The following is a 27906-nucleotide window of genomic DNA, read 5'->3' on the forward strand; positions in this document are numbered from 1 at the left end:
GCCGGGGCTTGTATCGTGGCGGAGGGGGCGGGGCTATGCAAATGAGCGTCCGTTGGCAGAATAGATGCTCCGGCTGCGGTGAGCGGAGCGGGACACTTGCTGTAGAGAGAAGAGCTAGAGGAACGAAGAGAGGGTGTGAAGCCGCTCCGGACGAACACAACACATCACTTTCACTCGACCCACGACATCACAGCATGGCTTCAAAGTGCCCCAAGTGCGACAAGACGGTGTACTTCGGTAAGTGATGCCCCGTTAACGGACTCCCGGCTGTTTTGGGTTACTTTTTGGCTAGTGATGGTGATCCTGCTCGTTAGCCAAAACACATTCCTGACAGGGGGGATCGATCTGTATTTGGGGGGGCAATTTCTTTCACTTTTGTCGCAGTGTTTTAATTTTTGGATTAAGAAATTCTACGAATTTTATGTTCATTCATTGAACATAAAATACGTTTTAGCTGAAGTTAAATTGAAGAGTTTACACATTTTTTGCTAAAAATGCCCGTTTTTTGAATGGAGTTCTGAATGTAAACATAAACTTCTGCTGCTTACATGTATTTGGAGCAATATTCCAATACAAAATAGTATTATACTGAAAGTATTTTGTGCAGTCTGTTAAAAGTAGCCTGCCATACCCTGTAGCTCAATATTCTATATGGATTTTCCTCCATTGGTGTGTCAAATGTAAAGCCTTCCTACACTACATTCCCCAAAGGACGCATAACCACAGTTCTCAGCATTCCTCAGACGAGGCATTTTTTTAGGCTAAAAGTTGCTGGCAAAGTAAATGATTCACAGACACAAACTTTAGGAAACCCAAAAGCTTGAGAGCGAAAGGGTCAGTGTAAACAAAACACTCAATAGCAAATATTTCAAACAATGTTTACTTTTTATGACATAAAAAGCTTCTAACTTATGTGAGAGAAAACATGCTTTGTCTGCACTGTTTTCTCAAGACTGGATGAATGATTTATCTCATTTTGACACTGATCTGTGCCGTTTTTTCTTTTTAATTTGTTGTCTTTGGTAAACATCCAAAGCTTGGCAGTTGGCTTTGGAGGGTTGCTGATGGAGGCCCTTGCCAAGAGTGCAGAAAAGCCATATGCTGAGATTGCCCAGTCACAGAAGAAGCGCGGCAACATCATGCTGCGTCAGTGGGATGAAAACCTGTAAACACACGCATCCCTTGCATCCTTGTAAACAAAGATGAGAAAACAAAACACCCACTCCTGCGAAGAGCTTTGACTCACACTTGGAGGAAGGCTGCACTGTATATTTACTGTAAAAGGTGTTTACAGTGCGAGAAATGCACAGAGTTCGGTACAAAGCAGGGGATTAAAAAGAGCTTAGATCATGGAGATAAACAAAAATTTACATCTGAAGGCTGCACTTGATGTGCGCCCTGCTCGGTTTATTTTTAAAGCTACATGCTGCCGCTGCTTCTGCTGTCCTGTTGAACCTTGAGTGATTCTGTGTTTGTGTTTGGCCGCACACTGGGAACAAAAACATGCCTGTTCTTTGGTCCTGATCTTTTCTCCACTTCACAGCACAAATCAGAGCTGTCATGGGGGTCAAAACCAATTATATGAGTGGATGGAAGTCCTCTTACGTAACGGGAGTGCCAGTGAACGTTACAGCTGCTGCTCATCCTATGGGTCCCGAGAGTCATTGGCGTGGAATAATATCTGTACAAATGAGATTTATTTTTCTCCTCAATACAGATTTTTATGCCAGTCTGAGTATTCATTTGCACCGTAGCCTTAATTCGCTGCAGCGGGTGAGTCACAGCTCCTCTGTGATGTATGTTATTTTTTTTATGTAACATGCTGAGATCCAGCTCGAGCGGACTTATTTTTGGTTGGGGTGTGTCTTGTTGGGTGGACAGCGCTCAAGGTTGATGATGATGATGATGAGGACAGCGGCGAACGGCTACTGGAAGGCAGCATATGTTAAATTAGCTGTCTTAGTCAAACCAGGGGAGGACAGAGAAAGTGAAGGGAGGCACTAATGACAGTATTAAAGTCACTGCAAGGGAGGCTGTAAAAGCCATGACAAGGCATGGGTGAGGTCAGGGAGGGCCTGTGCTGCTGCCTACAGCCCGAAGCATCAACATGATGTGATGGATGAATTTTAGATATTGTATAATGACTTCAGCAGCTCCACCTACACACACACCTTCTTTTCAGCCGTTCGACTCTACAAAAATGCAAGAAATCCCAGAGCTGAGGTGAACGTTAAGGTCTGCAGGACTGTTAAAGTCAGAAACCAGGCTTGAATGGGGGTGTAAAGTTGGAGAAAAAAAATCCCTCTGCTTCAGATCTACACCAGGACATGTGTTATTGATGGAGAAAATTGTCTATTTCCCATCTCTTTTTCTTCTTGCGGTGGTGGTTCTGGGTGTGCTATATAGAGCAGTGATTGGCCCACCCTGCAGTTACCCACCTGGTCCTCCAGCTGGTCGCCCAATATTGGAGTTACAGTGTCGCACGCAAGCTTTTTAGCACTTGACTCTCACTATTAAGTGTGCAAAAAAAAACCCCCAAAAAGTTATTTGAAATGGCGGCGGTGAGCCACAGTCTTGGTTGGAAATTCCTTTGGTTTTGGGGACATGTTTTTTTATTTTAGTTTTTTTCCATTTGGTACTTTAATAGACAGCTGTTATACACCGGTGACAGTTCAGTTTCATTGCCACTGAAGGCAAATGTTACAGCCTCTGCTTCTAAAGTTTCCACAACTTCAAGTACAGATTTATTTTCAGAAACCCAAATAAACAGTAGCAGAAAAAAGGAAATTCTATGCTGGTATTAAAAGAATGCGAACATCTCAAGGATCGTTGCTTTTTAATTGTAGGGTTAGCCGAATTCAGCTCCTCAGTGTCCACATTGCGGCCTCGCATCTGTTAGTTCCTGTGGTACGGAGACGCTCGTAATACACCGGGGAATATTGGCTGACATGTGACCAGACCCAGTGGAAATACATTGTTAGCGTGCGAGAGAGGCCATGCAGAACACAGCACAGCATGGCTCACTAAATCTCCCAACACCAGACCCAAATTCAGCTGCGTGATCCAACTCTTGTGCATGACAAATGGGAGCAATGCATCTTTGTGCAGCTAAGTGAATAAATGAGAACTTAATGGGAACTAATGGTGCTCCGCTGTGAGTTTCCTCTTTTCTCTCTCTCTTTCATTCAACAACTCTTCTCTCTCTGGCTCTCTTTCCTCCTCTTCGGTCACTTGGTGATGCCTCAGGCCCAGAATTCCTCTAACCCCTGATTTTTTTTTTTTTTCTAAATGCAAGGACTGGGTGAAAAGGGGGTGAGATGACTCGCCTTTATTTAAACCCAGGGTCTCAAAGTGCCTCATGCATTATAATGAGAAACGACATCTCTATTCACACAAGGCTCTTACTGTCTCTGTGCACATTTGTCCTTCCAGCTAGATGGAATACCTTCGTCCCGTCAGCCTGATGATATGGACCACTGCACTGTTTCCCACACACCTCTTCTTTTATCCCGCTTTTACCCCAAAACATCCACACAATGCCCCCTTTTTTTGTCTCCCATCCCTCTTTTCTGTCAATGCTAGAGTACCCTGTTTTCCACTCGGCTGCCCAGTGGGCTGTGTGAATGTGCCTTGTCAGTTATATAACATCATTTCTTGAGTTGTTGCCTCCTGCTCAGTGCCATTGCATAACCTACCCGCTCCTGTGTGCCACTCAATGAGGGTCCTTTTTCTCTGCCTTTTTGAAGCACAAATATGATCCCCTAATGGAGATGGCATTAAGCTAGGTGCTGAAAGTCAGACTTCCCCTCCTCCCCAAACACAGGTGATACCTTGAATCACTGTGGCCTGTTACATAACGGCACAGAGGAACAAAGTAGCTTGTTCATCCAGAAGATTTAGACATTACACGCTATGATTATTAGCGTTTGCATTATTCAAACCTTGTTTTTAAGTATTATTTATAAACTTCTTTTTCAGCAGTAGCAATTCAATGTGTTTGCATTACATAAACTCTCATGGTGAAGTCCTCTGACCTCCCTATGAGGGTTTAGTTCATATTTATCCAGAGCATCAGGAGTGGAACTGTACAGCAATTTCAGTAATAGATAAAATGTGAGACATAATTAGATCAAAAGGTTTCGGTTGCCTGAGAAAAGTAGGTGCATTCAACGTGCAACAGAATCAAGCTTAGTGAATAAATCATGACATGCAACTGGCTGAATGATACGGGAAAAATATCCAAGTGTGATTTTTTTTTCCTGACAGTGTGATTTGATTTGCGGTCTAATTTTTCATAGTCAAGCTCCAGTTCAATACTCGCTATGTGATAGATGTGAAGCATGTGATCTTTCCTTATCACATGAGATATCAAAAGCGTGACTGTCACATAAGGAATTCGGCATGAATTTATAAAATCAAATGCTGAGTCAGAAACGTTACATAATGTCTATCCTTATCTATTGCAGTTTGATAATAGCATGGTTCCAAATTGTGGTTATTGATTTGTAATTGACTAATTGTTCAGCCCTATTTGTCAGTGATGCTTAGCGTAACAGAAATGCCATGATTCCATCACATTATTCTATTTGAGTTTTGACCAGAGCTCTATTAATAGCTGTTTTAATATAATCTTCTGGTTCCCTCATTCCTCAGCCAAGGCGAGAGATGAGGCAGAGCTGTGGTTTTTGTGTTTGTTTTTGTTTGTCAGTGGGATTACGCACAAACTACCAGGCTGAATTTCATGAAAATTGTCAGATAGGGCATTGACCTTGGCAGATGACTGCACTCTCCACGTGGCTGTAGAGATTTAATGGCACTCAGCTGGAAACTTAGTACCACCAACTGTTTAACAACTCTCACTGTTGGTGTATCAGCAGTGGATGGAAAGGTTTTAAGGCTGTCATTGAGTCAGCATCGCGAACTGATGCAGTGCACTTTTTAGAAGCTAGTAGTTCCTGCGTAATGTAGCCTGGTTCATGGTTGTTTTCTCGTAGATTTCATCCATCCATAATCTATATACCGCTTAATCCTCATTAGGGTCGCGGGGGGGATGGAGTCTATCCCAGCTGACTTAGGGTGAAGGCAGGGGACAGGTCGCCAGTCTGTCGCAGGGCTACACAGACAGACAACCAAGCACTCTCACATTCACACCTATGGACAATTTAGAATCACCAATTAACCTCAGCATGTTCTTGGACTGTGGGAAGAAGCCGGAGCACCCAGATAAAGCCCACACATGCACATGGAGTCTCATAGATTTTTTTTCAAGTTAGCCTTTTGCAGTGAATAAAGCTGCAGTAGCCATATTTGCATATAATTGTCAACTGAATTTGAAGTGAATTTTTGTGAAAAAAAAATCTAACACAAAAATGCAAATTGGGCTTGTTTACATTAAATGCTTTTAACTGAATAAACTAGGCTTGATACTGTTGTCATAAGATGGCTGTACAGGCTATGTTATTCATGGCTGTTAAAAACAACAAACAAAACTTTAAAAAAAAAAACTTGAAGAAAGAAACAAAAGTTTGTCCATCTACAGGAGAAAAATGGAGACAAATGTTTGGGAACTGTTTTCATTCAGGAAAGTTGTGATGATTCTTACATATCAGTTTATATTAGCCATATTTCATGTTATTCGCAGGCGAAGACAATGGAAAAAAAAAACCACCCATCAATCGTGTACATTAAATGTTCGCTACATAACTTATTGGAAAAAAGTGTGTCCATTAACTCATTTCAAAAAAGTCAAGAACCATCTTAAGCTCGCATAAAACTCTTTTGGGGAAGATGCAGCGTCAAATGTCAAATATCTAGGCTTACTCCCCTGTCAATTTGTCCAGCTCGTTAGCTAGCTAGCATTAAATATACTCGCTTAAGGCATTATTTTGAGTCATGTTATGCAGACAGCGGCAGAGTATGCAAAAGGTCAGACGAAACATGCTGCGCTCCAGACTTTTGAATTTTGACAGATTACATTTCTAGCATTTCATTTGTGAACAGTTGCTAAACTTTCTAATAAAAAGTGTCAGCTGTTAGATATATAGATGATGAAAAGCCAGTACATGCATGCAATTCAGTTGATGTGGCAGACGACATTCATTAGTTCATTACTGCTGCTTAGTCTCACTGTGTCAGACCGTGTCTTCATCAGTCATCTTCTTCTTCTTTCCTGTAAAGCAATGGGTTGTTTGGGTGTGCTAAAACAGGAACACAAGTTTCTCTTCCTCTGTTGTGTTTCAAGGAGTTTTGGCTCAAAGCGAATTTGTTTCCCCATGTGGTCAAACACACGTGTCATTTTTAACGCTACTCTTGGATCCTTGTTACTCCAAATCACTTCCCACCAGTGGCCACGGCCGATGTGAAATCAACAGGACTGAAATCTGAAGATTATAACTTCACCTCTTTCACTTTGAAGCTGCTTCATTTTACAACACTCTGTGAGGGAGTTACCCAAAGGCACCATGCTGTCATGTAGACACGGTGAATTTTATTCCGCCACTCTACAAGATTCAGATGATTTCACTCAAACCACTACGTTTTCTGCCTCCGTCATATGATGCCATCCCCCTCGAGGGCTCATTATCCAATTACCACAGGCTGGATCTGAAGGTACAATCCCAATGATAGTGAGAGGCCTGCTTCTCCTTTTGAAGATATGGTCCACTACTCTGTAAGCTAGTCATGCAGACTAGATCTTTTTGAAGCCGGTGGCTGGGACACAGTGTCCTGACTGGTTAGAGAGGAGATGTGGTGTAGGGTGAGCAGGCTGAGGGGTTCAGGGAGGGCGAACAAGCTACTGAGACGGATTGTGGAGAGGGCGCTTTGCCTGGGGCTCCTCTGACCAGCGCAGACAGGATGCGAGTTAACTGCAGTCCATTTACGTCAGCTGGCAGGATTCACGAGGTCGGCCTCTTTTTATACGCAGAGGGAGGAGGGAGAAAGCCTGAGGAGGAAACCTCGCCTCGGCTCAGGCGACAGAAGACCTCCAGAGTAAAGTTTTGCTACTAGGTTGCATCAGCCACAGGGAGAGACGGATGTAAGGACGTGTTTCCTAAAGGCTGTTAAGTGTGGGTCTGCACCGTCACCGAGAGAGCTGCATGCACACATTGACCCTGAACAAATCAATTCTCATGTTCAACACACCACCACTGGGTCAACTCACTGTTAGATTACACAGATCCAGCAGAGAATGGTCTTTTAAAATTCTTTTTCTCATTGCCATTGTACAATCTTTCAAGACTCTAACTACTGTTTGTTAATGGCACTTTATACAGTTACTGTACAATGGTGCTGCAATCAGTTCAATTTATTATTTTTTTCCAGAATTGCTCCTTTTGTCATTTTTGTATGTTTGTAAATGCGGTTTCTGTAAGTTTTGGAAAATTTGATTAACTCAGTTAGGGCTAAAGAAAATTATGATGTATATTCTTGACAACATTCTGACAAACTGTTGGGCCTTGACCCTAATATTTAAATTGCTTTGGGAAATTCAATCAAGTCGTTATGGTAATCTTATTTCTGTCTGGGAAAGTACTTTGGCTCAATGTGTAGTCCAGTTAAATGTGCTATAAAATTAGAGTGACTTGACTTTACCTAATTGTCTAGTGAAAACAATCCCCTCATGAAGAAGATGATCAAGTTTAAGCTACTTTATCAAGTTAAAATGCCATAATTCTCACAGCAAGTTTCTCTAAATTGAGACTTTGTTCCTTTTCAGTTATTATGCCATTAAAAACTGAGTCCCATTGAGTTTTGTAACTGTTAGATTAGGCATATTACCTATAAACATTAATCAAATGTAAAACTAGATTAGTCCTATTTAGATTTTTTGTGTACAAAGTGTGCAGTCCTTTCACATAGAAATTGATCATAAAGTGTCACTTTTTTTTAAATTAAACTGCTGGTATAAATGAAATACCAACTTTGCATCTAAAAGGCCTTCCTGGTGTCTTCAACACACTGTCAGCATTTATTTTACTAGTGACAGCTAAAGGTTGTTTAACTTTATCCATTACATAATATTCTGCAGTCTGCAGAGGGTAGGTTGCCCGTATTACACAATCTCAGTAAAAACTTTATGCTTTACATTGCTGCTGAGTCCAAAAACTGAAGACACACCAGTCCAAAAATAAAAGCTTACAGTCTTTTTGCCTGCATCCACTCCACAAACGGTCCACTTATGTCACACGCTCAATGTAGCCAAACTGCTACTGTCTTGCTTGGTCATTTTAATCCCAATTTTTATCAAAATCAACAGGATGGTGACTAAAAACTGTTAGACGTGTGTCAATCGAATCCTGTTTTTGCATTTTCAGTTCAGCACAAGCTGACCCCACCTCACCCGACAATAAAAATACCACAAATGAACGAGTGTGTCAAAAGCTCAGCTTATCTCTCGGATGAAAACTCTTCAAAGTCACTTCCCCTGTGGAGGTTGAATGCCCCTGTGTGTCCGAATGAATGCCCATTGTCTTTAAGTTAAGTAAAAGGTCACAAGTCCTTGAGGGTGTTTGTACTCCAGAGAGCAGAATAGTAAGAGGATGCAGAGAAGGAAACACAGGCTGCTCATTTTTTCCACTCTTACATTTCTCAAGAGATACATTTGTGTTTTTTTTTTTTTTCTTTTTAACTAAATGTACGTTCCATGTTTGGGTCCTGTTTTTCCTTTGGGGGCCTCCGAGCAGGCAGTCAGGTGTGTGGTGTTTATTAGGACATGCAGTTACCACATTGCTGTGACAAAAGCCAGAGAAACGAAACACCCGCGTGGACTCAGCTGTCACTGATGGATGAAGGGAAAGAGGACAGAGTGAGGGGAGTGTGTATGTGTGTGTGTGTGTGTGTGTGTGTGTGTTTTGGTTTATGAGTGTGTTTCTGGACGGGTTTGTTGTAGGAAAAGCTGAACAGATGGGTCCACATTACCAGAGGGTGCAACAGAACAGAACCCAGCCAACCGTGATTCAGAGATATTTACAATAACACTGGTTACATCATGAACATTATGACACGCTGGAGCTTAATTTACACATGTTAATGAGCTCGTCATTTTATAGTTATAAGCTGTAGCTTTTTATATAGCACTGATGATTTCTATTTACCCTTGTGCATCATTTAAAGTGTGTCAAATTCATGTAGCCTTCTCCTAAACATTCAGAAACAGCAGCCTCTGCAGCGGTTTGTGATTTTATCTTGTTGTGGAGACGAGCGCACAGTCACGGCCGAGTTGTCCTCCTCTTTGTCAAACGCATTAGATTTCCCCCCGTTGCACCCTGATCGAATTATTGAGTGATAAGAGAGCACCCATATGAGATTTCAGAGGCCAACCCTCCCTTGGTGGACTTTCCTGCCGCATTGCATGCTGGGAGTTTATCTGTGTAAATGTTGCTCATTGGTCTGTGCTTGTTTATCTGTTTTGACTTGGAGGACTAATTTCCTCCTGACCCGGGGTGAGTCTCAGTCCACCGGCGGCTCCAGTGTCTGGGTGCAGCTGCTCTGTCACTGTTGACAATCAAGCAGCCGTAATTAAGTCATTTGGAGAAATGGGGCCTTAATGTTTTCCCTCTGAAGAGTCCTCGTTAAAGTTGTGTTGCCTAATGTTCTGTCCAATTACAGTGTGTGTTTGTTGACCATTTGCTCGCAGGTCTGCTCCCAGCCGCTCCCTTTACAGGCCGAGGAATAAACTCCTAATGCAATCCAAACCATAAGTGCATTTTGTAACAGAACAAACTAGATAAATCAAATTATAAACTGCTGCTCGAAGTCTTCTTATGCACCTCGATGTTTAAAAGCCAGTCAGATACTCTTACCAACTGAAACTCAATCACAGGAGTAATTCATTTTCAAAGATCTATTTAATGTCGAGCTGCTGTTTTTACCTTCTGCATCAGACGTCTTATGACTAGAACTTCCCAGGAAAAAGTGAAACCCAATTAATGAATGATGATGCTGTGACTTATAATATAATATAATAATCTTGAGGGTAGATATCATGAATAACGCGTCATTGAAACAGTAGAAAAAGCTAAATTTTTCTAAATATAACAGGGCTGAATGAGTAAACTCTGCTTTCTCATCAGTTACTGTTACAGATGTTTGAAGTACTGCATTTTATTGCAGCCATGAAATGCATTACAGTGGAACACAAGACTTTTTTACTACGTAGGGAAGTAAATGCACGCATAATCACTTACTCGGTCTTAGTTTCATGCTGCTGCAAAGCTGGAGGTAGCAGTAACCATGTCAGCACCAAGTACATTTTTTTGCACTTGAGCAATTTGGTAATTTCCTGACTTCCAAATCAACCTGGATGTGCTGAGTTGGGTGGAGTGCCGTGGCTGAGGTTGTGTTGGCACGGTCGTTTCTGCATGAAATTGCACTCAGGTTTCTGTTTTTCTTGTCAAGTTTCTCTGAGTTTTGCCTCCTTTACTTTGATTATCAGCTAAATCAGCGAGGAGAGGAATCAGCAGCAGGCTGTCTCAGTGATTTAAACCATATTGACAATGCAATCAGAGAGACCGACTGTACACTGGAGAGCTTAGACCAGGAATTTACAAATTAAGGTATCATATGTTTATGGTGATGACCTCTGTTCAGGACGCTTTCTCCCACAGCAGCATCCTCTGTCAGACGGGATTTCACACGAATCATGGTGTTTATTTTTATTTCACCTCTTTTAAGACATAGGAATAGCATAATTATGTCCGTGTTGTGTTTTTTTTTCGACACCTTGGCAGCAAGGAAATCCAAATCATCCGTCACAGGCTCACGTATTTTAACATGACTTCCCAAGCAGCAAGCTCCACAGTAACTCAAATAATCTATACTTATCCCAAATATCTTCAGCTGTTTAAATCTATTTAGCAAAAGATCAATATTCTCCTTTAAAACACAAACAATATGATAAAGGGTATATCCATAATAATACGTGGGCATTTTAGATCAAATACCATTTCTATCCAGATACATACAACACACCTGAACATGCATATCACATGACTATTTACGCACATTTGGCGTGTGGAAGCCGATGTAAACATGAAGCAGGGAGTTAGTTCATTGCTTAGTTGTAGAAATTACTACGGAGGAATAACAGCAACAAGAAGAACAAAAATTTCATAAGCTGCTCAACTAATTGATTACCCATGTTGAATTAACCACAAGGCACAAAATACTAATCAAAAAGCAAATATATCAAAACAAACTGAAACGGAGTCAGCAGCCTTTCCATAAATCTCCACTTTAGGGGTCCTAAAACGAGTAGTGTGGATGCTGGGTGTAGACATAGCAGAAGTCATGCATTTTGAAATGACAACAAATAGCGTAGCTGCTGCCAACGTCTACCATTTTCAAAAAGTGCCAGATTTATACCTGTGATCAGTCCCCTAAGTCTACCGCTTACTGCAGACTCAAGCAAGTCTGGCAAAAGTTGCAGGTCGTAGCAGTAACATTAGCTTGGCAGTAGAAAAAAAAAGCCCATACAGTAGTGTTGCATCTCTTGACCTTAGACATGTTTGTTTACTATTTATCTATTGATACCACTGGGATCGAGACAACAAGAATGGCTGTTAATACCAAGTGTCAATGCAGAAACACAGATCAGATGCTAGTATTCAGGCAGATAGAGTATTGCATGTTAATACTAGGTGTAAATGGGGTGCAGGTGTCAGCCAGTCAGGCTTTAGCACCCTTTACCAAAACATATCATTCAGTCATTTCATCCACGGACGACAGAAGCAATATTTTACTGCTCCATATGCTGTATTTTAGTAGTTTATATCAGCTAAGATAAAACATTTTCCCAGGACATTGTGTCCCAGAGGTGGTAAGCCACCCACATCCTCACGTATCTCATGTTATAATCACTGTAGTTAGTGTATTATGGGTTAAACAGCATTGACACTCATTAAAATATGCAATTTACTGTGTGACAAAGTGGTATTTTCCCTGAAGGTTTTAGTCCACCTCCGCTATTTAACACAGCGGGTGACTGTGAAATACTGAAACTACCTCATTCTAGATATCTCTTAGAAGATTTACAGCAGAATCAGGAATGTCTGGTGAGATGTATCGCCACTCTTCAGCAGGGATTTTCTTAAGTTTACATTAAATCACGGGGGAGTCCTTTTTCATGTGCTCTTGGGTGTTGCAAATCTCATGTTGTCATGAGAGAAAACCAGACTGGCTCAAAGGATTTGGCACATCCTCATCCGTGTTGACAGTGTAAATGAGAATATGTGGAGACTTCCCTGCAAACAGGAGCTTGTTTGTTTGCTGCGTTTACCCTCACGTTGTCACCGTAATGAGGCAGAGGAAGATGTGGCATTTCATTTGCCTCATTTGTGCCCACATGGTTGCTATTCTGGGATACTGTCTATCGGCACAGTCATTACATAAGTTTTATTTTTTTAATTTTGATTTTTTTCCCTTCTTATTGGCATCCATGTAAAGCATCAACCCAGATGCATATTTTGTTTGGCTTTTTTGCAGTAGTCGCGGCTATATGAAAGATAATAAGGATTTAGGGTTGGCTGGGAGCTGAGGGTATAAACATCTGGGCCAGATGCAGATCCCCTCTACCTCCCCCACTCTATAACTCCCACAACACATAATAAAGACAGGCAGGCTCACCCCTCTTACAATAACAGCTGCCCTTTAAAACAGGGAGCTGTTAAACAGTGGACAGTCACATCCAGAGAAACGAGGACGTACTAGTGAGGCTCTGACGTCTGTTTCCATTCATTCGCTGACTTTTTAAATCTCTCTAGAGGTGTGTCTGCGTTCATGCATTAGTTAGTGACAGATAGACTCTATATACACAGCGTTGAGGACACACTGGCAGGGTTCCCGTAGGCCATTCATGCAGTCTAATTTTACCACTGCATAGGTGTCAAGAGGTATATATGTATCCTCAGATTTAAAGGGAAATAAATCACAGACACTCAGAGTCAGAGCAGACAGGGTAAGCCCTTATTATCTATTTGTATTCTCTTTAAACATCACCTGAAGGTGTTGTACAGGTTTGTAAATATTCTCTAAAAGACACTAGGATAGGCTACATGTTCTTTTAAATGTGCAAACAGGTTCAAAGATCTTGAAATGCCTTTGAAGTAAGAGTTGTTAAAGCTGAAGCACTCAGACTGAGCTGAAAGCATATGAAGTCAACGGAATTGTTGAGGGTAAGGACTAAAAGATGAAAGCAGTTGAACTGTCACCCGAGGTGCAACAGTAAGGTAAAAGTAGCTTCAAAGGTTTGTGAAATCGTAAATTATAAAAGTAATTGAAATTTAAGTCGTAGCTGATGTTGAAGTGCCAGAAAGCTGAGCTGTGTACAGTGATAGTAGACGAAGTGTCAGTTGAAACTGAGGTGCTGAAAGAGTGTGAAGTGTGGGCAGAGTGCATAAACACATACATTCCATATGCACATTTTGAAGTTTCAAATCAGTTAAAGTTAATGGAAATGGAACATTTTGAAAAATCTTCCCCAATTTTGCAAAAAAGTTTTTACGCTCACTTCATATGTTGTTTTTTTACCTTTTTGTAAAAGATGTGAATAGTTGACTCACTTGACTGATCAGCCTTCTTTTATGTCTCTATCTTCTGACAGCATGAAACATGACCAGTACCTGCTGACATGAAAAACTAATTACAACTTGCCAATTGAAACAATTCTTGAAGACTTCTCTCCATTTTTATTTGCAGATTGTCAAAATTTACTTTGTTTCTGACAACACCATGCACCCTCGTTTATTTACTCCAAAGCAGTTAATGGAAACAAGCCTAACTCAATTTTTTAAAAAAACATTTTCTTTTTTTAAAAATTTTTTTGCAAAAGTTCACTTTAAATTTGTTTGACGTTTATAAGGAAACATGGCTACTGTGGCTATATTCACTGTAGATGGCTAACTTTTCACAATTATGCCTGGCCTAAGTGCACCCGTCTCCAAGGGTGGAGAATGATTTAATCAACACAGTACGATCAACAAACAAAAAATCATTATCTAGGCTATATTACACGGGAACTATCAGCATATAAAAGTGATGCGTCACTCCAAAGCAATAATTTGAAACGAGCCTAATTCACATTTTCTGATTTTAAATTTGTTTGCAACATTTCAAGTTTGCTGCAACTTCACCAGCTTGCGTAACCACTGAAATCAGGTTAACTGTCAGCCTTAGAGTGAAAAGCCAGTAGATGTCTTAAAAGCATTTGAGCTGTCAGTTGGATGGAAAATAAAAAGTAGCCGCCTGCCATTCCAAACGTAAGAGGTGAAAGCAGTTGAAGTGACAGCTGAAGGTCAAGGAGGAGAGCTTAAAACAGAGGAAATATCAGCAGACATCTGAGCTGTAACACTTGAACTGTTAATTAAAGTAGTTGAAGTGCCAGAGAGTGTTTAACTGTGTTTACACTTTCGATAGTTGAGGTTGGAGTGTAAATCCAGACAGCAGTTAAACAAATAAAGCAAGACACATCAGTGATAGACATCCACAAAGTACTGATTCTGTTCATGCATCTCCGTTTAACTCTAGTGGTGTCTGGAGCTTTTGCAGTGTTCCTTTGATTTAGAAGCAGATTATTGATTTACAGTGGTTTATTGTAGGCTTTTTAATCAGAACAACATCTTTAAGGGTGAGTGAACGTTTCCGGCAGTTTGTTTTATCCAACTCAGCATTCCCCTGCTTTTATGTATTAATAGGACCTCCCCCTCTCTTCACCCTGCTCCTCCATCCTCAGCTATTGTCCAGGGCCTTGTTGTTGCCCATTTGTCACAGTGTTATAATCAACAGGAAGAGCTGACAGTGAAACTGATTGGAGAGTAAACAGAAATCTCAGCAGGTAGCAGTCTGATCTCCACCAGCAGTCGTGAGAGAAATTTTCCACGTTATTCGCAGCATAATTTTTGTCACTCGCATCAAATCAAATTTAACTCGATTTTCCAAAGGAGAAAGTTAATTTGATCAGATGTGTGCAAACATAAATAGACAGAAGGGGAAAAAAAATCACAAAATAGAGCCCATACAAAGCGGTGCATTGTCTTGCTGTGATGTGTGCTCTCACTCTATTATCTCCTGGCTTCTTCCAAAGTACCAATTTCTCCTCAATAAGGAAGTCTGTGTGGAGCCTGTTTAGATTTGTTAGGTGTTGATCACGCAAGGCTGGCCTTCTGTGACGCTTGCTTTTGTCAAGTTATGTGATAACGAACCTGAAATTTGTGTCAATTTGGAGAAGTTTGGGTGCATCCGCATATTGTAGACCAGAAAAACTGCTTTCCCTTAATGTAATTCTTCACTTATAATAAAAAAAAAGTTAGATTTTTATTCTAATAAGCTATGAAAATCATATTATCATTTGTTTTTCTCTTTTTTATTGACAAAATGTGTCGGTAAGGCATTTTTGTTTGGAAATCCAGCCTCTCAAATGTCTGAATGAATTTGCTCTCTGACACAGGAATTTGACCGGACGTCTACAAGGGCGGAAGAGAGGAAGAACATGAGGAAACAATCGTCTTTATGTCTGCATACATGCCGGTTGTGTGTTGCGCTTATGTTTGCGTGTGTTTTTGAGTTAAGGTATGTAGGAAACAGACTCCTGTATCCGGCTATTTGTGCCCTGCCTTGATAAGAGAAGGTGTTTCCTCTGCTGTCTGCACGACTCCTTAGGGCCCATTGTATGGAAGCAGTAGAGATTTATTATTGGAAAGCGTGTAATAAGGGTGCCTTACTCGTCTGGAGGGGCGGTCGGTCTGGGAGAAAATCGCAACGGAAATGGGGTTAAAGGGGCCGACTGCAGCAGGATGGGTATACTGTAAGCCGGGTGGGGGGGGATGGGTGTTTGTGTGTATGTTTGGAGGGGTAATACAAAGGATCTGGGTTAGATGTGGGAACCCCCCACTGCTCCAGCTGCTGCACTGGGACTCACGCCACTGTCTGTCTGTCCCATAATGACATCATCACGGCATCCTGTGTGGCACAAAACAATCCCTCAGTTGGTACGACAACAGGATTCTCATCAGGGCACAGTAATACAGTACAAGGTAATCGTTATTGCGGAGAGTGAGGCAATGAGGGGACGTCATTCCTCGCGGCGGTGGCTGATTGAACGGCACATTATAACGCGTACAAAGCCAATTGATGCAGAAAATAATGCCTTTTGTTCAGAGTAATCTATAAATGTGGCTTTTTGTGAATGTTTGCATTCATCCCCCTGTTCTTCTTTCTCTGTCTTTTGTCTCTCATGTGCAGCTGAAAAGGTGTCATCGCTGGGGAAGGACTGGCACAAACTGTGTCTCAAATGCGACCGCTGCAACAAGCTCCTGAATGCCGGAGGCCACGCTGAGGTCAGGAGCAGTACAAGGAAACTTTCTACTGATCTTACCTAGTTCTCACCAGTTTTTTTCCACCATTCATTCATCTTTCTAATTGTTTTCAGTTAATTGAGAATGTGATTTGTCCTATTGAGCCTAAAAAACCCAAAGAAACTCTTGATGTATCACAGTAAAGTGACAGTTTTTATGGCACAGAATAGTTGAAATAAGAAGCAATTTTTGTTATGAATAACAAACCTGGAGGTTATGATTATCAAAGTGGCTGCAAGATAGCAGATCAACAAAGTGAAAAACACATAAATGCCACTCATAATTCTGCTTCATCCTCACTTTTTTGTTGTGTTTGCATTTACTAGATCACTTTATATCTTTTGGGCCATCGTGAAATTCAAATAATAAAATTTAGTATCTTTAACAGAACTGGCTGCACCATATAAGTACAGCCTAGAAAGCAGCTTCCTGTATTAATTGATCAGTTATTGACTAGTTTTTGCATATTTGTGTCAGGGCTGCACAATGTTGGGGAAAAAAATTACATTGTTTTCTAAGATATATTGGGATAAAAATACAGGATTTTTTACCAAATAACTTGAATAACTCAATTCACTGTCTAATTCAATAATTGAATTTACATTAAAACTATGAAATGTGGGTTTTTCCCTGCAGGACAGTGATATTGACCTACTGAGGCCCTTTCATTCTAGCACATGTATTCACTCAATTGTGCACTTTGAAGCACTACAACTAAAAACATCTTCCTAATAGCTTCGGAATTGAATTGCAGGGCTTTACTCTGTTATTGCTAGTTCTGTTTTAGGTAGTTATGTTGTTTTCTGCAGAAAATATCGATACAATTGAGTTGTTCACTCAGGGGCAAAGGTCTACAACCCCAGAGCTGTAGTTCCTCTGCAGTTCATTGACTGTTACTGCGAAATCTAACAAAAGGAACCCAGTGCTGCCTGGTTATGTATTGACTTACTGTGAGAAATTCCCAGTTAAGTAGATGTTTTGGCCTTTTGAACCTTAAGTATTCGTACACTCTCTTGGGTATAACTTTGGGAAATGATAGACAGTGGGTAGGTTAAAAATTTCATGACATTTAGGGTTTTTTTTCTAAATTTATTTCACAGATGGTGTGAATGTGGTTCAGGAAATTGCTGAGTGCACAGCCTTTTCCTGCCTATTTTAGTGTGTCTGGTTGCGTCTGTCAATATGTGTTGTCCTCATGGGAATTTTAACCCCTTGGCCCTGCAGGATGAGTTTGCTTTCAGATCCTTCCTCTCCGTCTTACATAATCGCACTGCAGGAACACAGCTCAACATGGGTTGCTCCTACTGTGCACTGCTCACTATCTGCTCCCTTCCCTTTGGGGATTTTCTTATCTTGCCCTTTTTATTTTCCCTTTCATGACCCCTGCCAACAATTCAATTTCACCCTCTGTACATGGCTGAATATCACACGCACTCACTCCCGCTCTTTTCTCTACTGGAGGAGGACGTGATCTCAGCCTCTTTGTACACAAAAGCAAGTTCCCTGCAGACCCCAGAGGATGCTGCTGTGCTGTTTAATCTCTGCGTGATTACAGTAATGTAGTGACACAGTCTCTCTGAAGCCTGCGCTCTCTCGGCCCACCTTCCTTTTCTCCCCCTCAGTTTTCTCTCTCTCTCTCTCCGCGGACGGCATCCAAATCCCACCTCGGGCTGCAGCGCCATGCCACGAGCCTGACTTCAGTCGGAAAAAACTCTACGCTTGATCATCGTCATGGAAACAGAAGGAGGCTGAGAGACATGTCGTAAGAAAAAAAATATATAAAGGGACTGTGTTTGATGTCATCTCGAGGCTGGTATGCGGAGGGTTATGAACCTCGGAGCAGCACTGTCTGCTTCTTTAAAAGGAGTCAGGGGGACGGGATGAAGCCCAGTGTGGCCTCGTGTCTGTGGGCTAAAGGAGGGCAGCAGCTCCCTGAGGCTGGTGGCAGAGAGCCACAAGGTGACAGGTCTCCACCGCTGACCCTAAAAGATCACAGCTGTATTTACCACTGCACAGTTTTCACAACTCCCTGACTCACTTTTTCAAATTACTACACACAGCTGAAACATCCGGACTTGATAAACATCTGTAAATGCTAATGGTCGTGAAATTGTAAATGTTCAAATTTAAATATTTGTTTTGGTCTTTGGTCCATTTCCACAAAATAATAAATGGATTTTGCTTGTAGCTTCCAAAGTCAAGAATCCACTTAATGAAGGTCAATTTATAAATCCACTACAAAATCATAGAAAATGTGCTCCTTCCTGCCTCTGAGCATTTTATTTAACTATTTCTTAGTATGAAACGTGATCTAGTTGGTTTACGGTGTCTCTGTGGTTGACAGTAGGAACAGAAACTGCCAGTGGCTAATGCAGAATGACATCTCTGGTTGCAGACTTGTCAAAGAGTAAACGGTTTCTAGAAAAAAGAAGAAAAACAAGAAAAGAGGACTGTTTAACCTATCGCTCACTCTGTGTCTCCATAGCAACTTCACATTAATGGGAACTTAATGTTCAAACATTAAAAAGATTAATTATAAATAGAAATAAGAAAAACAATGCAGTCTTCGGCTGACCTGGCAAATTCCATATACTAATGAAGATTGTGAGATTTCGTTACAAGTTCTGCAAAAAAGCTATTAAGTGGAACTTGTGTAAAATGTCTTTACACAAGTAGTCAGAAAAAATAGGTTTTGTGTATTTATTTGACATTTTGAATACTCCTTTGGCTCTAGTAATGCATGAAATATGGCCTCTGTTCATCCATGTATTGAAATTGTTTTGAAAGCAATATAATGAGTAAAATAAATGTATTATTAGTATTAATTATATTATTACTATTATTCATATAAATCTAGTGTTTTTAATTACAGATAAGGAGACAATGGTAATATTCATCATTCAGTATTCACTCTAAACTCTGCTGGTCCTTAATATGTAAACACTGCTCCCCATCACACTTTAGTAACACAATTTTTTTTTAAATTAAGGAAATCCTGGTTAAAACAAGAATAAGGAAAGTTGTCTGTTTACTGCATCAAATATCTATGTTTTTCTGAAGGTTTTGTACAGCCATGAGTGAATTATTTCATACTGCTACTCAAATACACACACTTACAAACCTAAATAAAAGTTTGGCAAAAAAGCATTGTTTATGCAATTATTTTCTATATTATTAATGTTAATAATAGTATTAATAAATCCAATTTCTATTTGTGAATAATCCATCCATCCATTCATTATCTATGCACCATCATTTCGGTAGCCGGGGGCTGGAGTCTATTCCAACTGACTTAGGGTGAAGGCAGGGGACACTGTGGACAGGTCACCAGTCTGTCACAGGGCTACATATAGAGTCAAACAGTCACACTCACATTCACACCTACTGACAATTTACACTCACCAATTAACCTCAGCATGTTTTTGGACTGTGGGAGGAAGCCGGAGAACCTGGAGAAAACCCACACATGTACAGGAGAACATGGAAACTCCATGCAGAAAGACCCTAGGAAGGCCGGAACGTGAACCAGGGATCATTTGTCATTTGATTATTTGAATAATTATTTTTATTTTTTATTTAAAGCCTGAAAATATTGATATCTAGCCAGTTCAGACTTGACCCGATCCTCAGACTTGACAGATCAGGTCAATACACAACAGCTTTTCACACTTACTAGTCTAACAATGACAGAATCCTGTTTGACAGTTTTAAAATCGATCAAAACTGATTCAGCAGAGCCATAGATGTTTGCTTTTTTATTCTATTCTTTTTCTTTATTCTCTCCAACCCCATCAAAGCTTCCCATTGAAAATTTCAGTTAAAGATTGGAATTATACCAGTAAGTAGCACCTGACGAATCCTGGAGTTGCTAGCCTCATGCGAGAGGTCCCCCTTCCTTCTAGTCTTCAGCTTCATCCGACACTGACCATATCATCCGAAGCAATTTATCTGCCTTTTATAGAACCTTTTCACACATGCAGCAGCACTACTCAACTACTGCCTGTTAACAGACTTGGATAGGAAATACCACACACTTTCACTTCTTCTTGTTATACAATCTGAACAGGAAAAACTATCCAGCCTGTATCCATTAACTGTGACGAGGGAATGGATCACAAACCAGAAAGGTCGAGAACCAGTAAAGCAGCTAAACACATGGACTAAATGAGTCCATCTTTGAATAGCATAAACCATACTGGAATGTTTTACAACATATAGTGACTCTTTCATAAATAAAGGAAGCAAAAATAAATGAATCCACCTTCATTCTTGTGAGTCACGCAGCATCTTTGGTAGTGAGTAGTGGTTGAAGCAGTGGGATGAGGATGAAGAAAGTCAGGAAAGAAAGAAGAATAGATGGAGCTGACAGATTTAAATTTCAGGACGTGGGAGGTTAACTTCTGGGAACAGAGTGGGCTGAACTGAGATGGATAATCCATTTTTAGGGTTCTTTTGCCTCTTGACGATTCACATCCGCAGCGATACTATGTGGCCAACTGTTAACACGAAACTTGTGACAGTGAAGACCTCTGTGCCACGGCCTGAGAAAGTCATCAGTGCTTAGTCATGGCCTGCCATCGGCGGCCAAAACTTCACTGATCTCATAAATGTTGAACAGGAAGCGTTAATGAGTGCGTGGCTGCTTTAACAGTAGCTGATCTTGTCATGGTTAATGCATTATTAAAGGTGAGAGAACAATCCTTTTTTTTTTCTGCTGCACTGTCTTCTGAGGAAAAAGGAGCTCAAGTGGCCAAAACAGAGGGGATTGTGGGTAGCTTGTGCCTTGTTTAATGCCAGGTTTACCACCCAGGGCTTGGCATCTGGCCTGCTCCATTTGCTTGATTCTTCTCATCTATGGGCATCGGGATCTGGACCAGTGGCCACCCTGGCTCTCAGCCCTGATCCCCTACCCGAGGTGATCACACGCTCCTGCGATGACCGCCACGTTCCCAGCATGCATCAGCGACAAGCCATCTATGTCTTGGACTGGGCTGGTTTTTTTTTTTTTTTTTCCCCTCCCTTTCAGTGGAAACATGGGCAGTCACGCATGTGCAGACACGTAGCTCGCATTGAAGTGTGGCGCTGAATTCATCAACAGAGACCTGTTCCTTGGATACAGCCGCCGTCATTATTATGTGTTAAAGCACCCTGTGACAATGACATCATTAGGTAGCCATGAGGTGGGGAAAAAAAAGATGTCTCTGTTTTTGGACACAGTCACTCCATCTCTTCTTCTTCCCACAAAACATAAGACTGACTCTGTCAGAAAAATGTGTGAAAAATACGATTTGCCATTTGCATCAGTAGGGTTTTTTTTCGCCTGTTGAATCTGTTCATTTAGCTTATATTTCATGGTGTTATTCTGTCTCCCCCACAGCACGATGGAAGACCCTACTGCCACAAACCATGCTATGCTGCCCTCTTTGGGCCAAAAGGTAAAGTGCAAGTAATTCCACTCATTCTTATTGTTTAATATATTGTACAAAAATACATGTTTATGAACCTTAACCTTATGGACCCCCTGCTCCAGACACATTTTTACACACTGTGGGCTCATTTTTTCACTGCAGTATAAAGTTCTGCACCTATGTGAAAACAGCACAACCATGTCGAGAAGTCAACAGAACTGAAAAATTGGTTTTGTGCAGAATAACAAAGTTTAAATGCCACACTTCATTAAAAGAATTATTAAAAAACGGCACCTCTACATACTATAGATATTGCACTTCTTTGGTCTGTGTAAGCACGGCCTGCAGTTCAGCCTAAAAGCCCCTGAATATTTGTCACGTCTATGTTGGTTGGAGCTGTGTTGCTTATGGTTTTATGATTGTATTGTGGAGTGCAAAATTTTCTCATTTTTACAGAATGTGGTTAGAGGAAATTGTTGCTTGTTTTCTGGCCATTGAGACATGTAGAATAAAATGATTTTGATGAAATACCACAATTTTAAGCTTAGGTTTGGGTAATTTTCCTCAAGGACCATTGATTTTTACAGAATCTGTCAGTTAGAGTTTTATTCATTTTTCCAATAAATGGTGTAATTTTTGCCATTTTGTAAAAACAACATGCCTTTCAAACCTGCGTGATTTAGGGTTTTGAGGATTGAAGTGAATTTTGTTTACATATATGTTGTGTACTCTTTTGTAGACTGTATGTAAATGTCTTTAATTTATTTTTACACTTCTATAAATACATATGTATACATTTCTTTATTTCTCATTTAGTTGTGTATATATTAATTGCCTAGTTAGTATAACTGTCACTGATGTTAGCGAGCTGCAATATCTTTCATTTTTGACCAAAATGATCTATGTATTTCTGGTCCTACATGAAGTTAAAGAGTTTTCAGACTATTGATGTCTATTTGAAAGTTACAGATTTTTTATGCCTACACATCCTCTCTTAAACATTTGTAGGTGTGAACATTGGCGGTGCAGGTTCTTACGTGTACGATACTCCGGCCAACAACAACCCGTCTGCCACTAGTGTGGATTCGGCCTCTAAAGCTGAAGAGAAGCGAGTTTACGCACCCAAGGCACCATCGAAAGGTAAACAAGAAACATGCATTTATGCTGTATGTGCTGTAAATAGTGGCTCCTGTAGGACACTCCTATTGACATTTATTTCCCTGAAGATTTGTATGTTTCGCTCAGAGTAAAAGAAGATGACTATAGTAAATTGGTACACAAAGTCTTTTGAGACTCGATGGGGATTTTCTGAGACGTGTTCGATAGGGTGTGTGTCCTGGGAAACCCCTCACAGCAAGAACAAATTTAACTTTTTTTCCCCACTGTGCAGTTTTCAGTTTCCACCTACTTGACTGTTGAAGTCAGCAGTGAATTTGGACTGAATGACCTTTCTAGGTTGACATTTCTTCAATGAATGGAGGCTACATTTTTTCAAATATATGTATTAAACTAAACTGTAGAAGCGAGTGAGAGAAGTGTTTTAACCTGGCAACCTGAATATCTTAATTGGCAAGATTAGCCTATTTAAACAACAATTACCTCTTGAAACATACAAAAGCTGTTTAGTACTCAGCTCAATTTTATTTTTATACCCCTACGTTATTAGCCCGCTGGATATTGCACCTCACTGGAAAGACTAGTGGCCATTCATTGAACCGTTGTGTCTGTAATGTGTTAGCAGCTGGCAGCATCACCACTTTTTCCGGGGAGGCCAACCTGTGCCCTCGGTGCAACAAGAAGGTGTACTTTGGTAAGTGGCTCCACACTTCCAGGAAACAAGGGGTGAGGGATAGATTTGGAGCAAAAGGTGCGAAGCTACGAAGTGGTTGCCACGGTGTCTAACAATGTGTGTGTGTACGTGTGTGTGTTTGTCATGGCAGCTGAGAAGGTGACATCACTGGGTAAAGACTGGCATCGACCCTGCCTGCGCTGTGAGCGATGCAGCAAGACTCTGTCTGCTGGCAGCCACGCAGAGGTGAGAAAATGAGGCATTTCAGAGGGAGAATAAAGGAGAGAAAGGTGAAAAAATGAATTGGAAATACTAAATAGAAGTAGAAAAATGTGCAGGATGAAATATGAGGAGAAATTAATGTAAAAACTGTCAAAAAAAGTGCAAAAACACTGCAGTTTGTCTCCTTGTTTGTCCCCTAAAAATGTCGTATAAGGTTACTTGTGCTCATTTCTCAGCAAATCTCCTTCACAGAAATGTCATACCATGTTAAAAAGAAGAATTTCACATTGTGCAGCTGTAAGTCAGCACAAAAACACAGCAGAGGCATTTTCCCAATGTATTTAATGATATTAGAGGATCTAAAGCGGTTTGATGCAGTAATGAAAGTGTGTACTGTGACAGAAATAAAGAGGAACTGGTTTGACATGAAGTAAGACGCGAAATAAAGTCTTCAAAAGCAAAGTAGTTAATGACTAATGTGAGACTCAGACATTATATTCAGAGATATTAGATGAGTAAATGCTATAGTTTATGGTAGGTTACGCTGCCGCTTGACATTTAATTGATTTGACACAATTTGCAAATCACAAAGGCTGCAATTCATGATGTATGATGTTCTGCAGTGTATCTGAACCCCTGCATCAGTTCATGCTATCCTGCTTGTGAGAACGTCATGTTTGTGGAGTTTCATGTGATAATACTCAATCACATGTTTTCAGTCTAAACTAGAGTGTGTATTGAACCGAAGCTTGGCTTTAAAGAAACCATATCATAAATCCCAATATCTGTCAAAAAAATCACAATTAGATATTTTAAACCAGTTGTTCCCCCTATGTTACACTGTTAGATGTTAGAGGACAGTGCTTTTTCAGAATAAGGCCTTGTACTTCCTCATTTTTTCAAGTCTTTTTTATTTATTTTTGCTGTGGTAAGAATTTCTGATACTTGGGAGCAAATTGGAGATTTCTGCAAGTTCAGTCCAAAGAATAAATCTCTTCATACAAGTCGTTCTTAGAGGAATTAATTCCAAGGCCAGGGCACTGTTCTTGTCAAGGTACAAAAGTTTAAGTCTTTAATCCTGTTTTTTTATAGTGGCTACATGGCTAAAAGCAAGACCAAAGCACATCGACCAAACACGGGCCTGCTTCAAGCTTAAAGTCCACACATTTACACAGCCACATCCTGCATGTTCATTACATCTATAATCATCTGCAGGTCTTTAAAAGTCTTGAAAACTTTTGAATTTAGTCTCCTCCCCTAAAAAAGACCTGGAAATAGCATTAAAAAGTCTCAATAATGTAGTTTACATAAGTTTATTCTTCCTTGTGTGCTGATGATTATCATGAGAATAAATTTACCACTCAAGTCTTGCTCACATAAATACATAAAATTAACATTAAATGAATTTCAAGGCAATAAAATTTACCACTATTCCAACAGATTTATATATTGGTCATATTTATATTATACTGGTCATCCTGATCTAATGCAGTGATAAGTCACAAAGAAATTAGACCACATTACATGACAAATCTCCTCCAAACCAAGGTTTAAGCCTAGAAAAGGCAGTCCAAAAATCAAAAATATGTCCATATTTAAAATAAATGTTTTATTTCTACAGCTACCTACCAGTATTTTTGTTTATGTGATGTAGTTTTGGGTTTTTTTTCATTTCTGTGACCAAGTATTTGACATTAAAGCATTCTATATGTTTAGTTTGTAATATACTATATGTGGTTCAGAAAATATCACTTGCTTAGCTCTGCAGTATCAATTTCTTTATTAAATGTAGCTCAAAGATGGGACTTTCACTACGACTTACATTTCTTGTCCTTCTTTCAACTCACGAATAATCAGAGAATATTTGATCTACTTGTCCAATATTTCAGATTCTGGTTCAATGACATGGTGAGAAATAAGTGTGAAAATGTCAGGCTTGTATCTTTAATAGTTCCTGAGATATTGTGCGTCAAACGTAGCTTCAAATTTAAATGTGCGAAAAAAACATGCTCAAATTGTGTGATATGTCAAGCTAAAATTTCACAAAAATCCGCATTTTATGCTATGAAACAATGAGGCAAATCAGAGAGCGTTAATGATAGAAATTGTTCTAAAAATGTGATGATTTGCGATGTACTGACTCAACAGGCGGCATTACACACTTCAGTCAGCACTATTATAGTGTAGTATCTGCATTTTTTTTAAGGATTATGTAGCTTTGATGGCCAAAAGACTGAAACCTTTCTAATATTTGCTGTTTTATAGTTGTGGAGTCTGCTTTTCCAGGACTAATATTTGTATTTTCTCGTTACAGCATGACGGCCAGCCCTACTGCCACAAACCCTGCTACGCTGTTCTCTTCGGGCCCAAAGGTAACCGCTAGGGGGTGCTGTCAACCCACCAGTTATAAGCTACACTTGAAATGTCTGAGCACTTGATCCATGCTGCACACGTTGCACACACACACACACACACACACACACACACACACACACACACACACACACACAAAGTGTCATTTCATCACAACTTTGTATGCAGCTTCTTCAGCCGGAGGTTAACCACACAGGAAATGTTTCTGCAACCTTTTTCCTGCTCATGTTGTACCTCCTTCTTGTCCTCTGTATTAACCCCTCTGACACCCACTGCTGTCCCTGTGGTCTCTCCAGGCGTGAACACTGGTGGTGTGGGCAGCTACATCTATGACAAGGAGCCCAGTGCAGTGACCCAGCCTTGAACCTCTGTTACCCTCAGCTTCACCCCCTCTTCTCTACACAACACTGACCATCAGCCACAGTATTATTTGTAGCCTTTTTTTCCTCTATTCCTCACCTGTGCGGTTAAAACCCGAGACAACCAGATCCTCTCCTGAGTCCCCGCTCTCCTCCTTTGCTCTGCCCCAGATCGGATTTAGCACCAGGAATGATTCATTGATTACGACTGCTGGCTAGATATATGTTATGTATATTCAGGAGCACAAACACATCCGGCGTTTCCCCCATCAGTGCTGTTCTTTACTGCACTTGAACGACATTTTTTGCCATGTTTACACATTACTAAGTGTATGTGAACACACCTAGCGTCACTACGGTAAAATGTAAAGGTCTTAATAAACAAATCTTTCACCCACAAAACGGTGTTAATAAGGATGTCTGCAAGGATTTTAGATGCATTGTGGGTAGAAAGAGGTGCAGTTGCATCGACTGTGATGTGCTGACAGCTTGAGGAATTTCAACTCGGAGGCTGCTGCACGCACAGGTGGTGCACAGGAGCGCGTTGCCAATAAATCTGTATTTTACAAATGCCATATTTACAGTTTGGCTGCCTGATAACATTCCTTATGTGTGAGGAGAAAAAAAGGAGATTTTTTAAAGAAGCAACATATTGTAAAAAGGTGGGAAAGTGGATCTCTGAGGCAACTGATTTTCAACACATCATGAGGCTGTATTTAAACATGAATTTTTGAGAAAACGACCTGTTGTATGTCGGAATCTGGATGATAAGAGACGCTGTGCTAATAAATAACACAAACATGTTGTACCAGTTGTTATACATAATACTTGTTTTTAAAGTCTTTCTAAAAAGACAGAATGTGGGTGAAGTTTTGGGAAGTTTAGGCTGTGGATGAAACATGTATTTATTGCTTTAATTCAAGTCCTATAAAGTTCATCAGCCATTGTACTGCTACCCCAGATTATGAAGGAGGTAAAACGAGGCAATGTAAGCTGTATAAATCTCTATGATCAAGATTTTTATTGTTATTTTTGAACAAGTAACCCTGCTGTTATTTTCCGAGACGACGCGCTATTTGAGGTATTATATTTTTTTTTTTGCCATTAGTAGATACAGTAGTTTAGCTTGTAGAATGAAAGGCACTGCAGACAAGTCATTCTGTAAGAATGTGCATTATTCTAGTATTATTGTGTTTGTTTATTACCTGTTGTACATCGTAGGGCTTGACTGACACTGCAGGGCTCGTTGTTTGTAGAGTTCTGCCCTGTTGCATTCGTCTTTTTAATCCCTTCAATAAATATTTCAGAAACTCTTCGTCCGTGTTACTACGATTACTGTTTGACAGATTTTGAATACCTTTTTTCCGGTTATGAATTGAAATAAAGAAACACTACATGTGGTGTGA

The 27906-nt window shown here is 40.3% G+C and overlaps 1 protein-coding gene across 2 annotated transcripts; it reads left to right on the forward strand.

Annotated features, from left to right (window-relative positions):
* The first annotated feature begins 76 nt into the window (after nt 1–76).
* crip2 (cysteine-rich protein 2) lies at nt 77–27906 on the forward strand. Of its 2 annotated transcripts, none has more exons than XM_023271574.3 (8): nt 77–237; nt 16237–16331; nt 21727–21784; nt 22766–22897; nt 23496–23567; nt 23698–23792; nt 26083–26140; nt 26438–27906. In XM_023271574.3, exons 1-8 carry the CDS (start codon nt 195–197, stop codon nt 26503–26505), a joined length of 621 nt encoding a protein of 206 aa, XP_023127342.1. In that variant the 5' UTR covers nt 77–194; the 3' UTR covers nt 26506–27906. The 2 variants fall into 2 exon arrangements, with proteins under 2 accessions (XP_023127342.1, XP_023127351.1); XM_023271583.3 differs by having other exon boundaries at nt 78–237; nt 23499–23567.

This window comes from Amphiprion ocellaris, chromosome 20 (assembly GCF_022539595.1).
Source record: "Amphiprion ocellaris isolate individual 3 ecotype Okinawa chromosome 20, ASM2253959v1, whole genome shotgun sequence".
In the NCBI taxonomy this organism is placed as follows: domain Eukaryota; kingdom Metazoa; phylum Chordata; class Actinopteri; family Pomacentridae; genus Amphiprion; species Amphiprion ocellaris.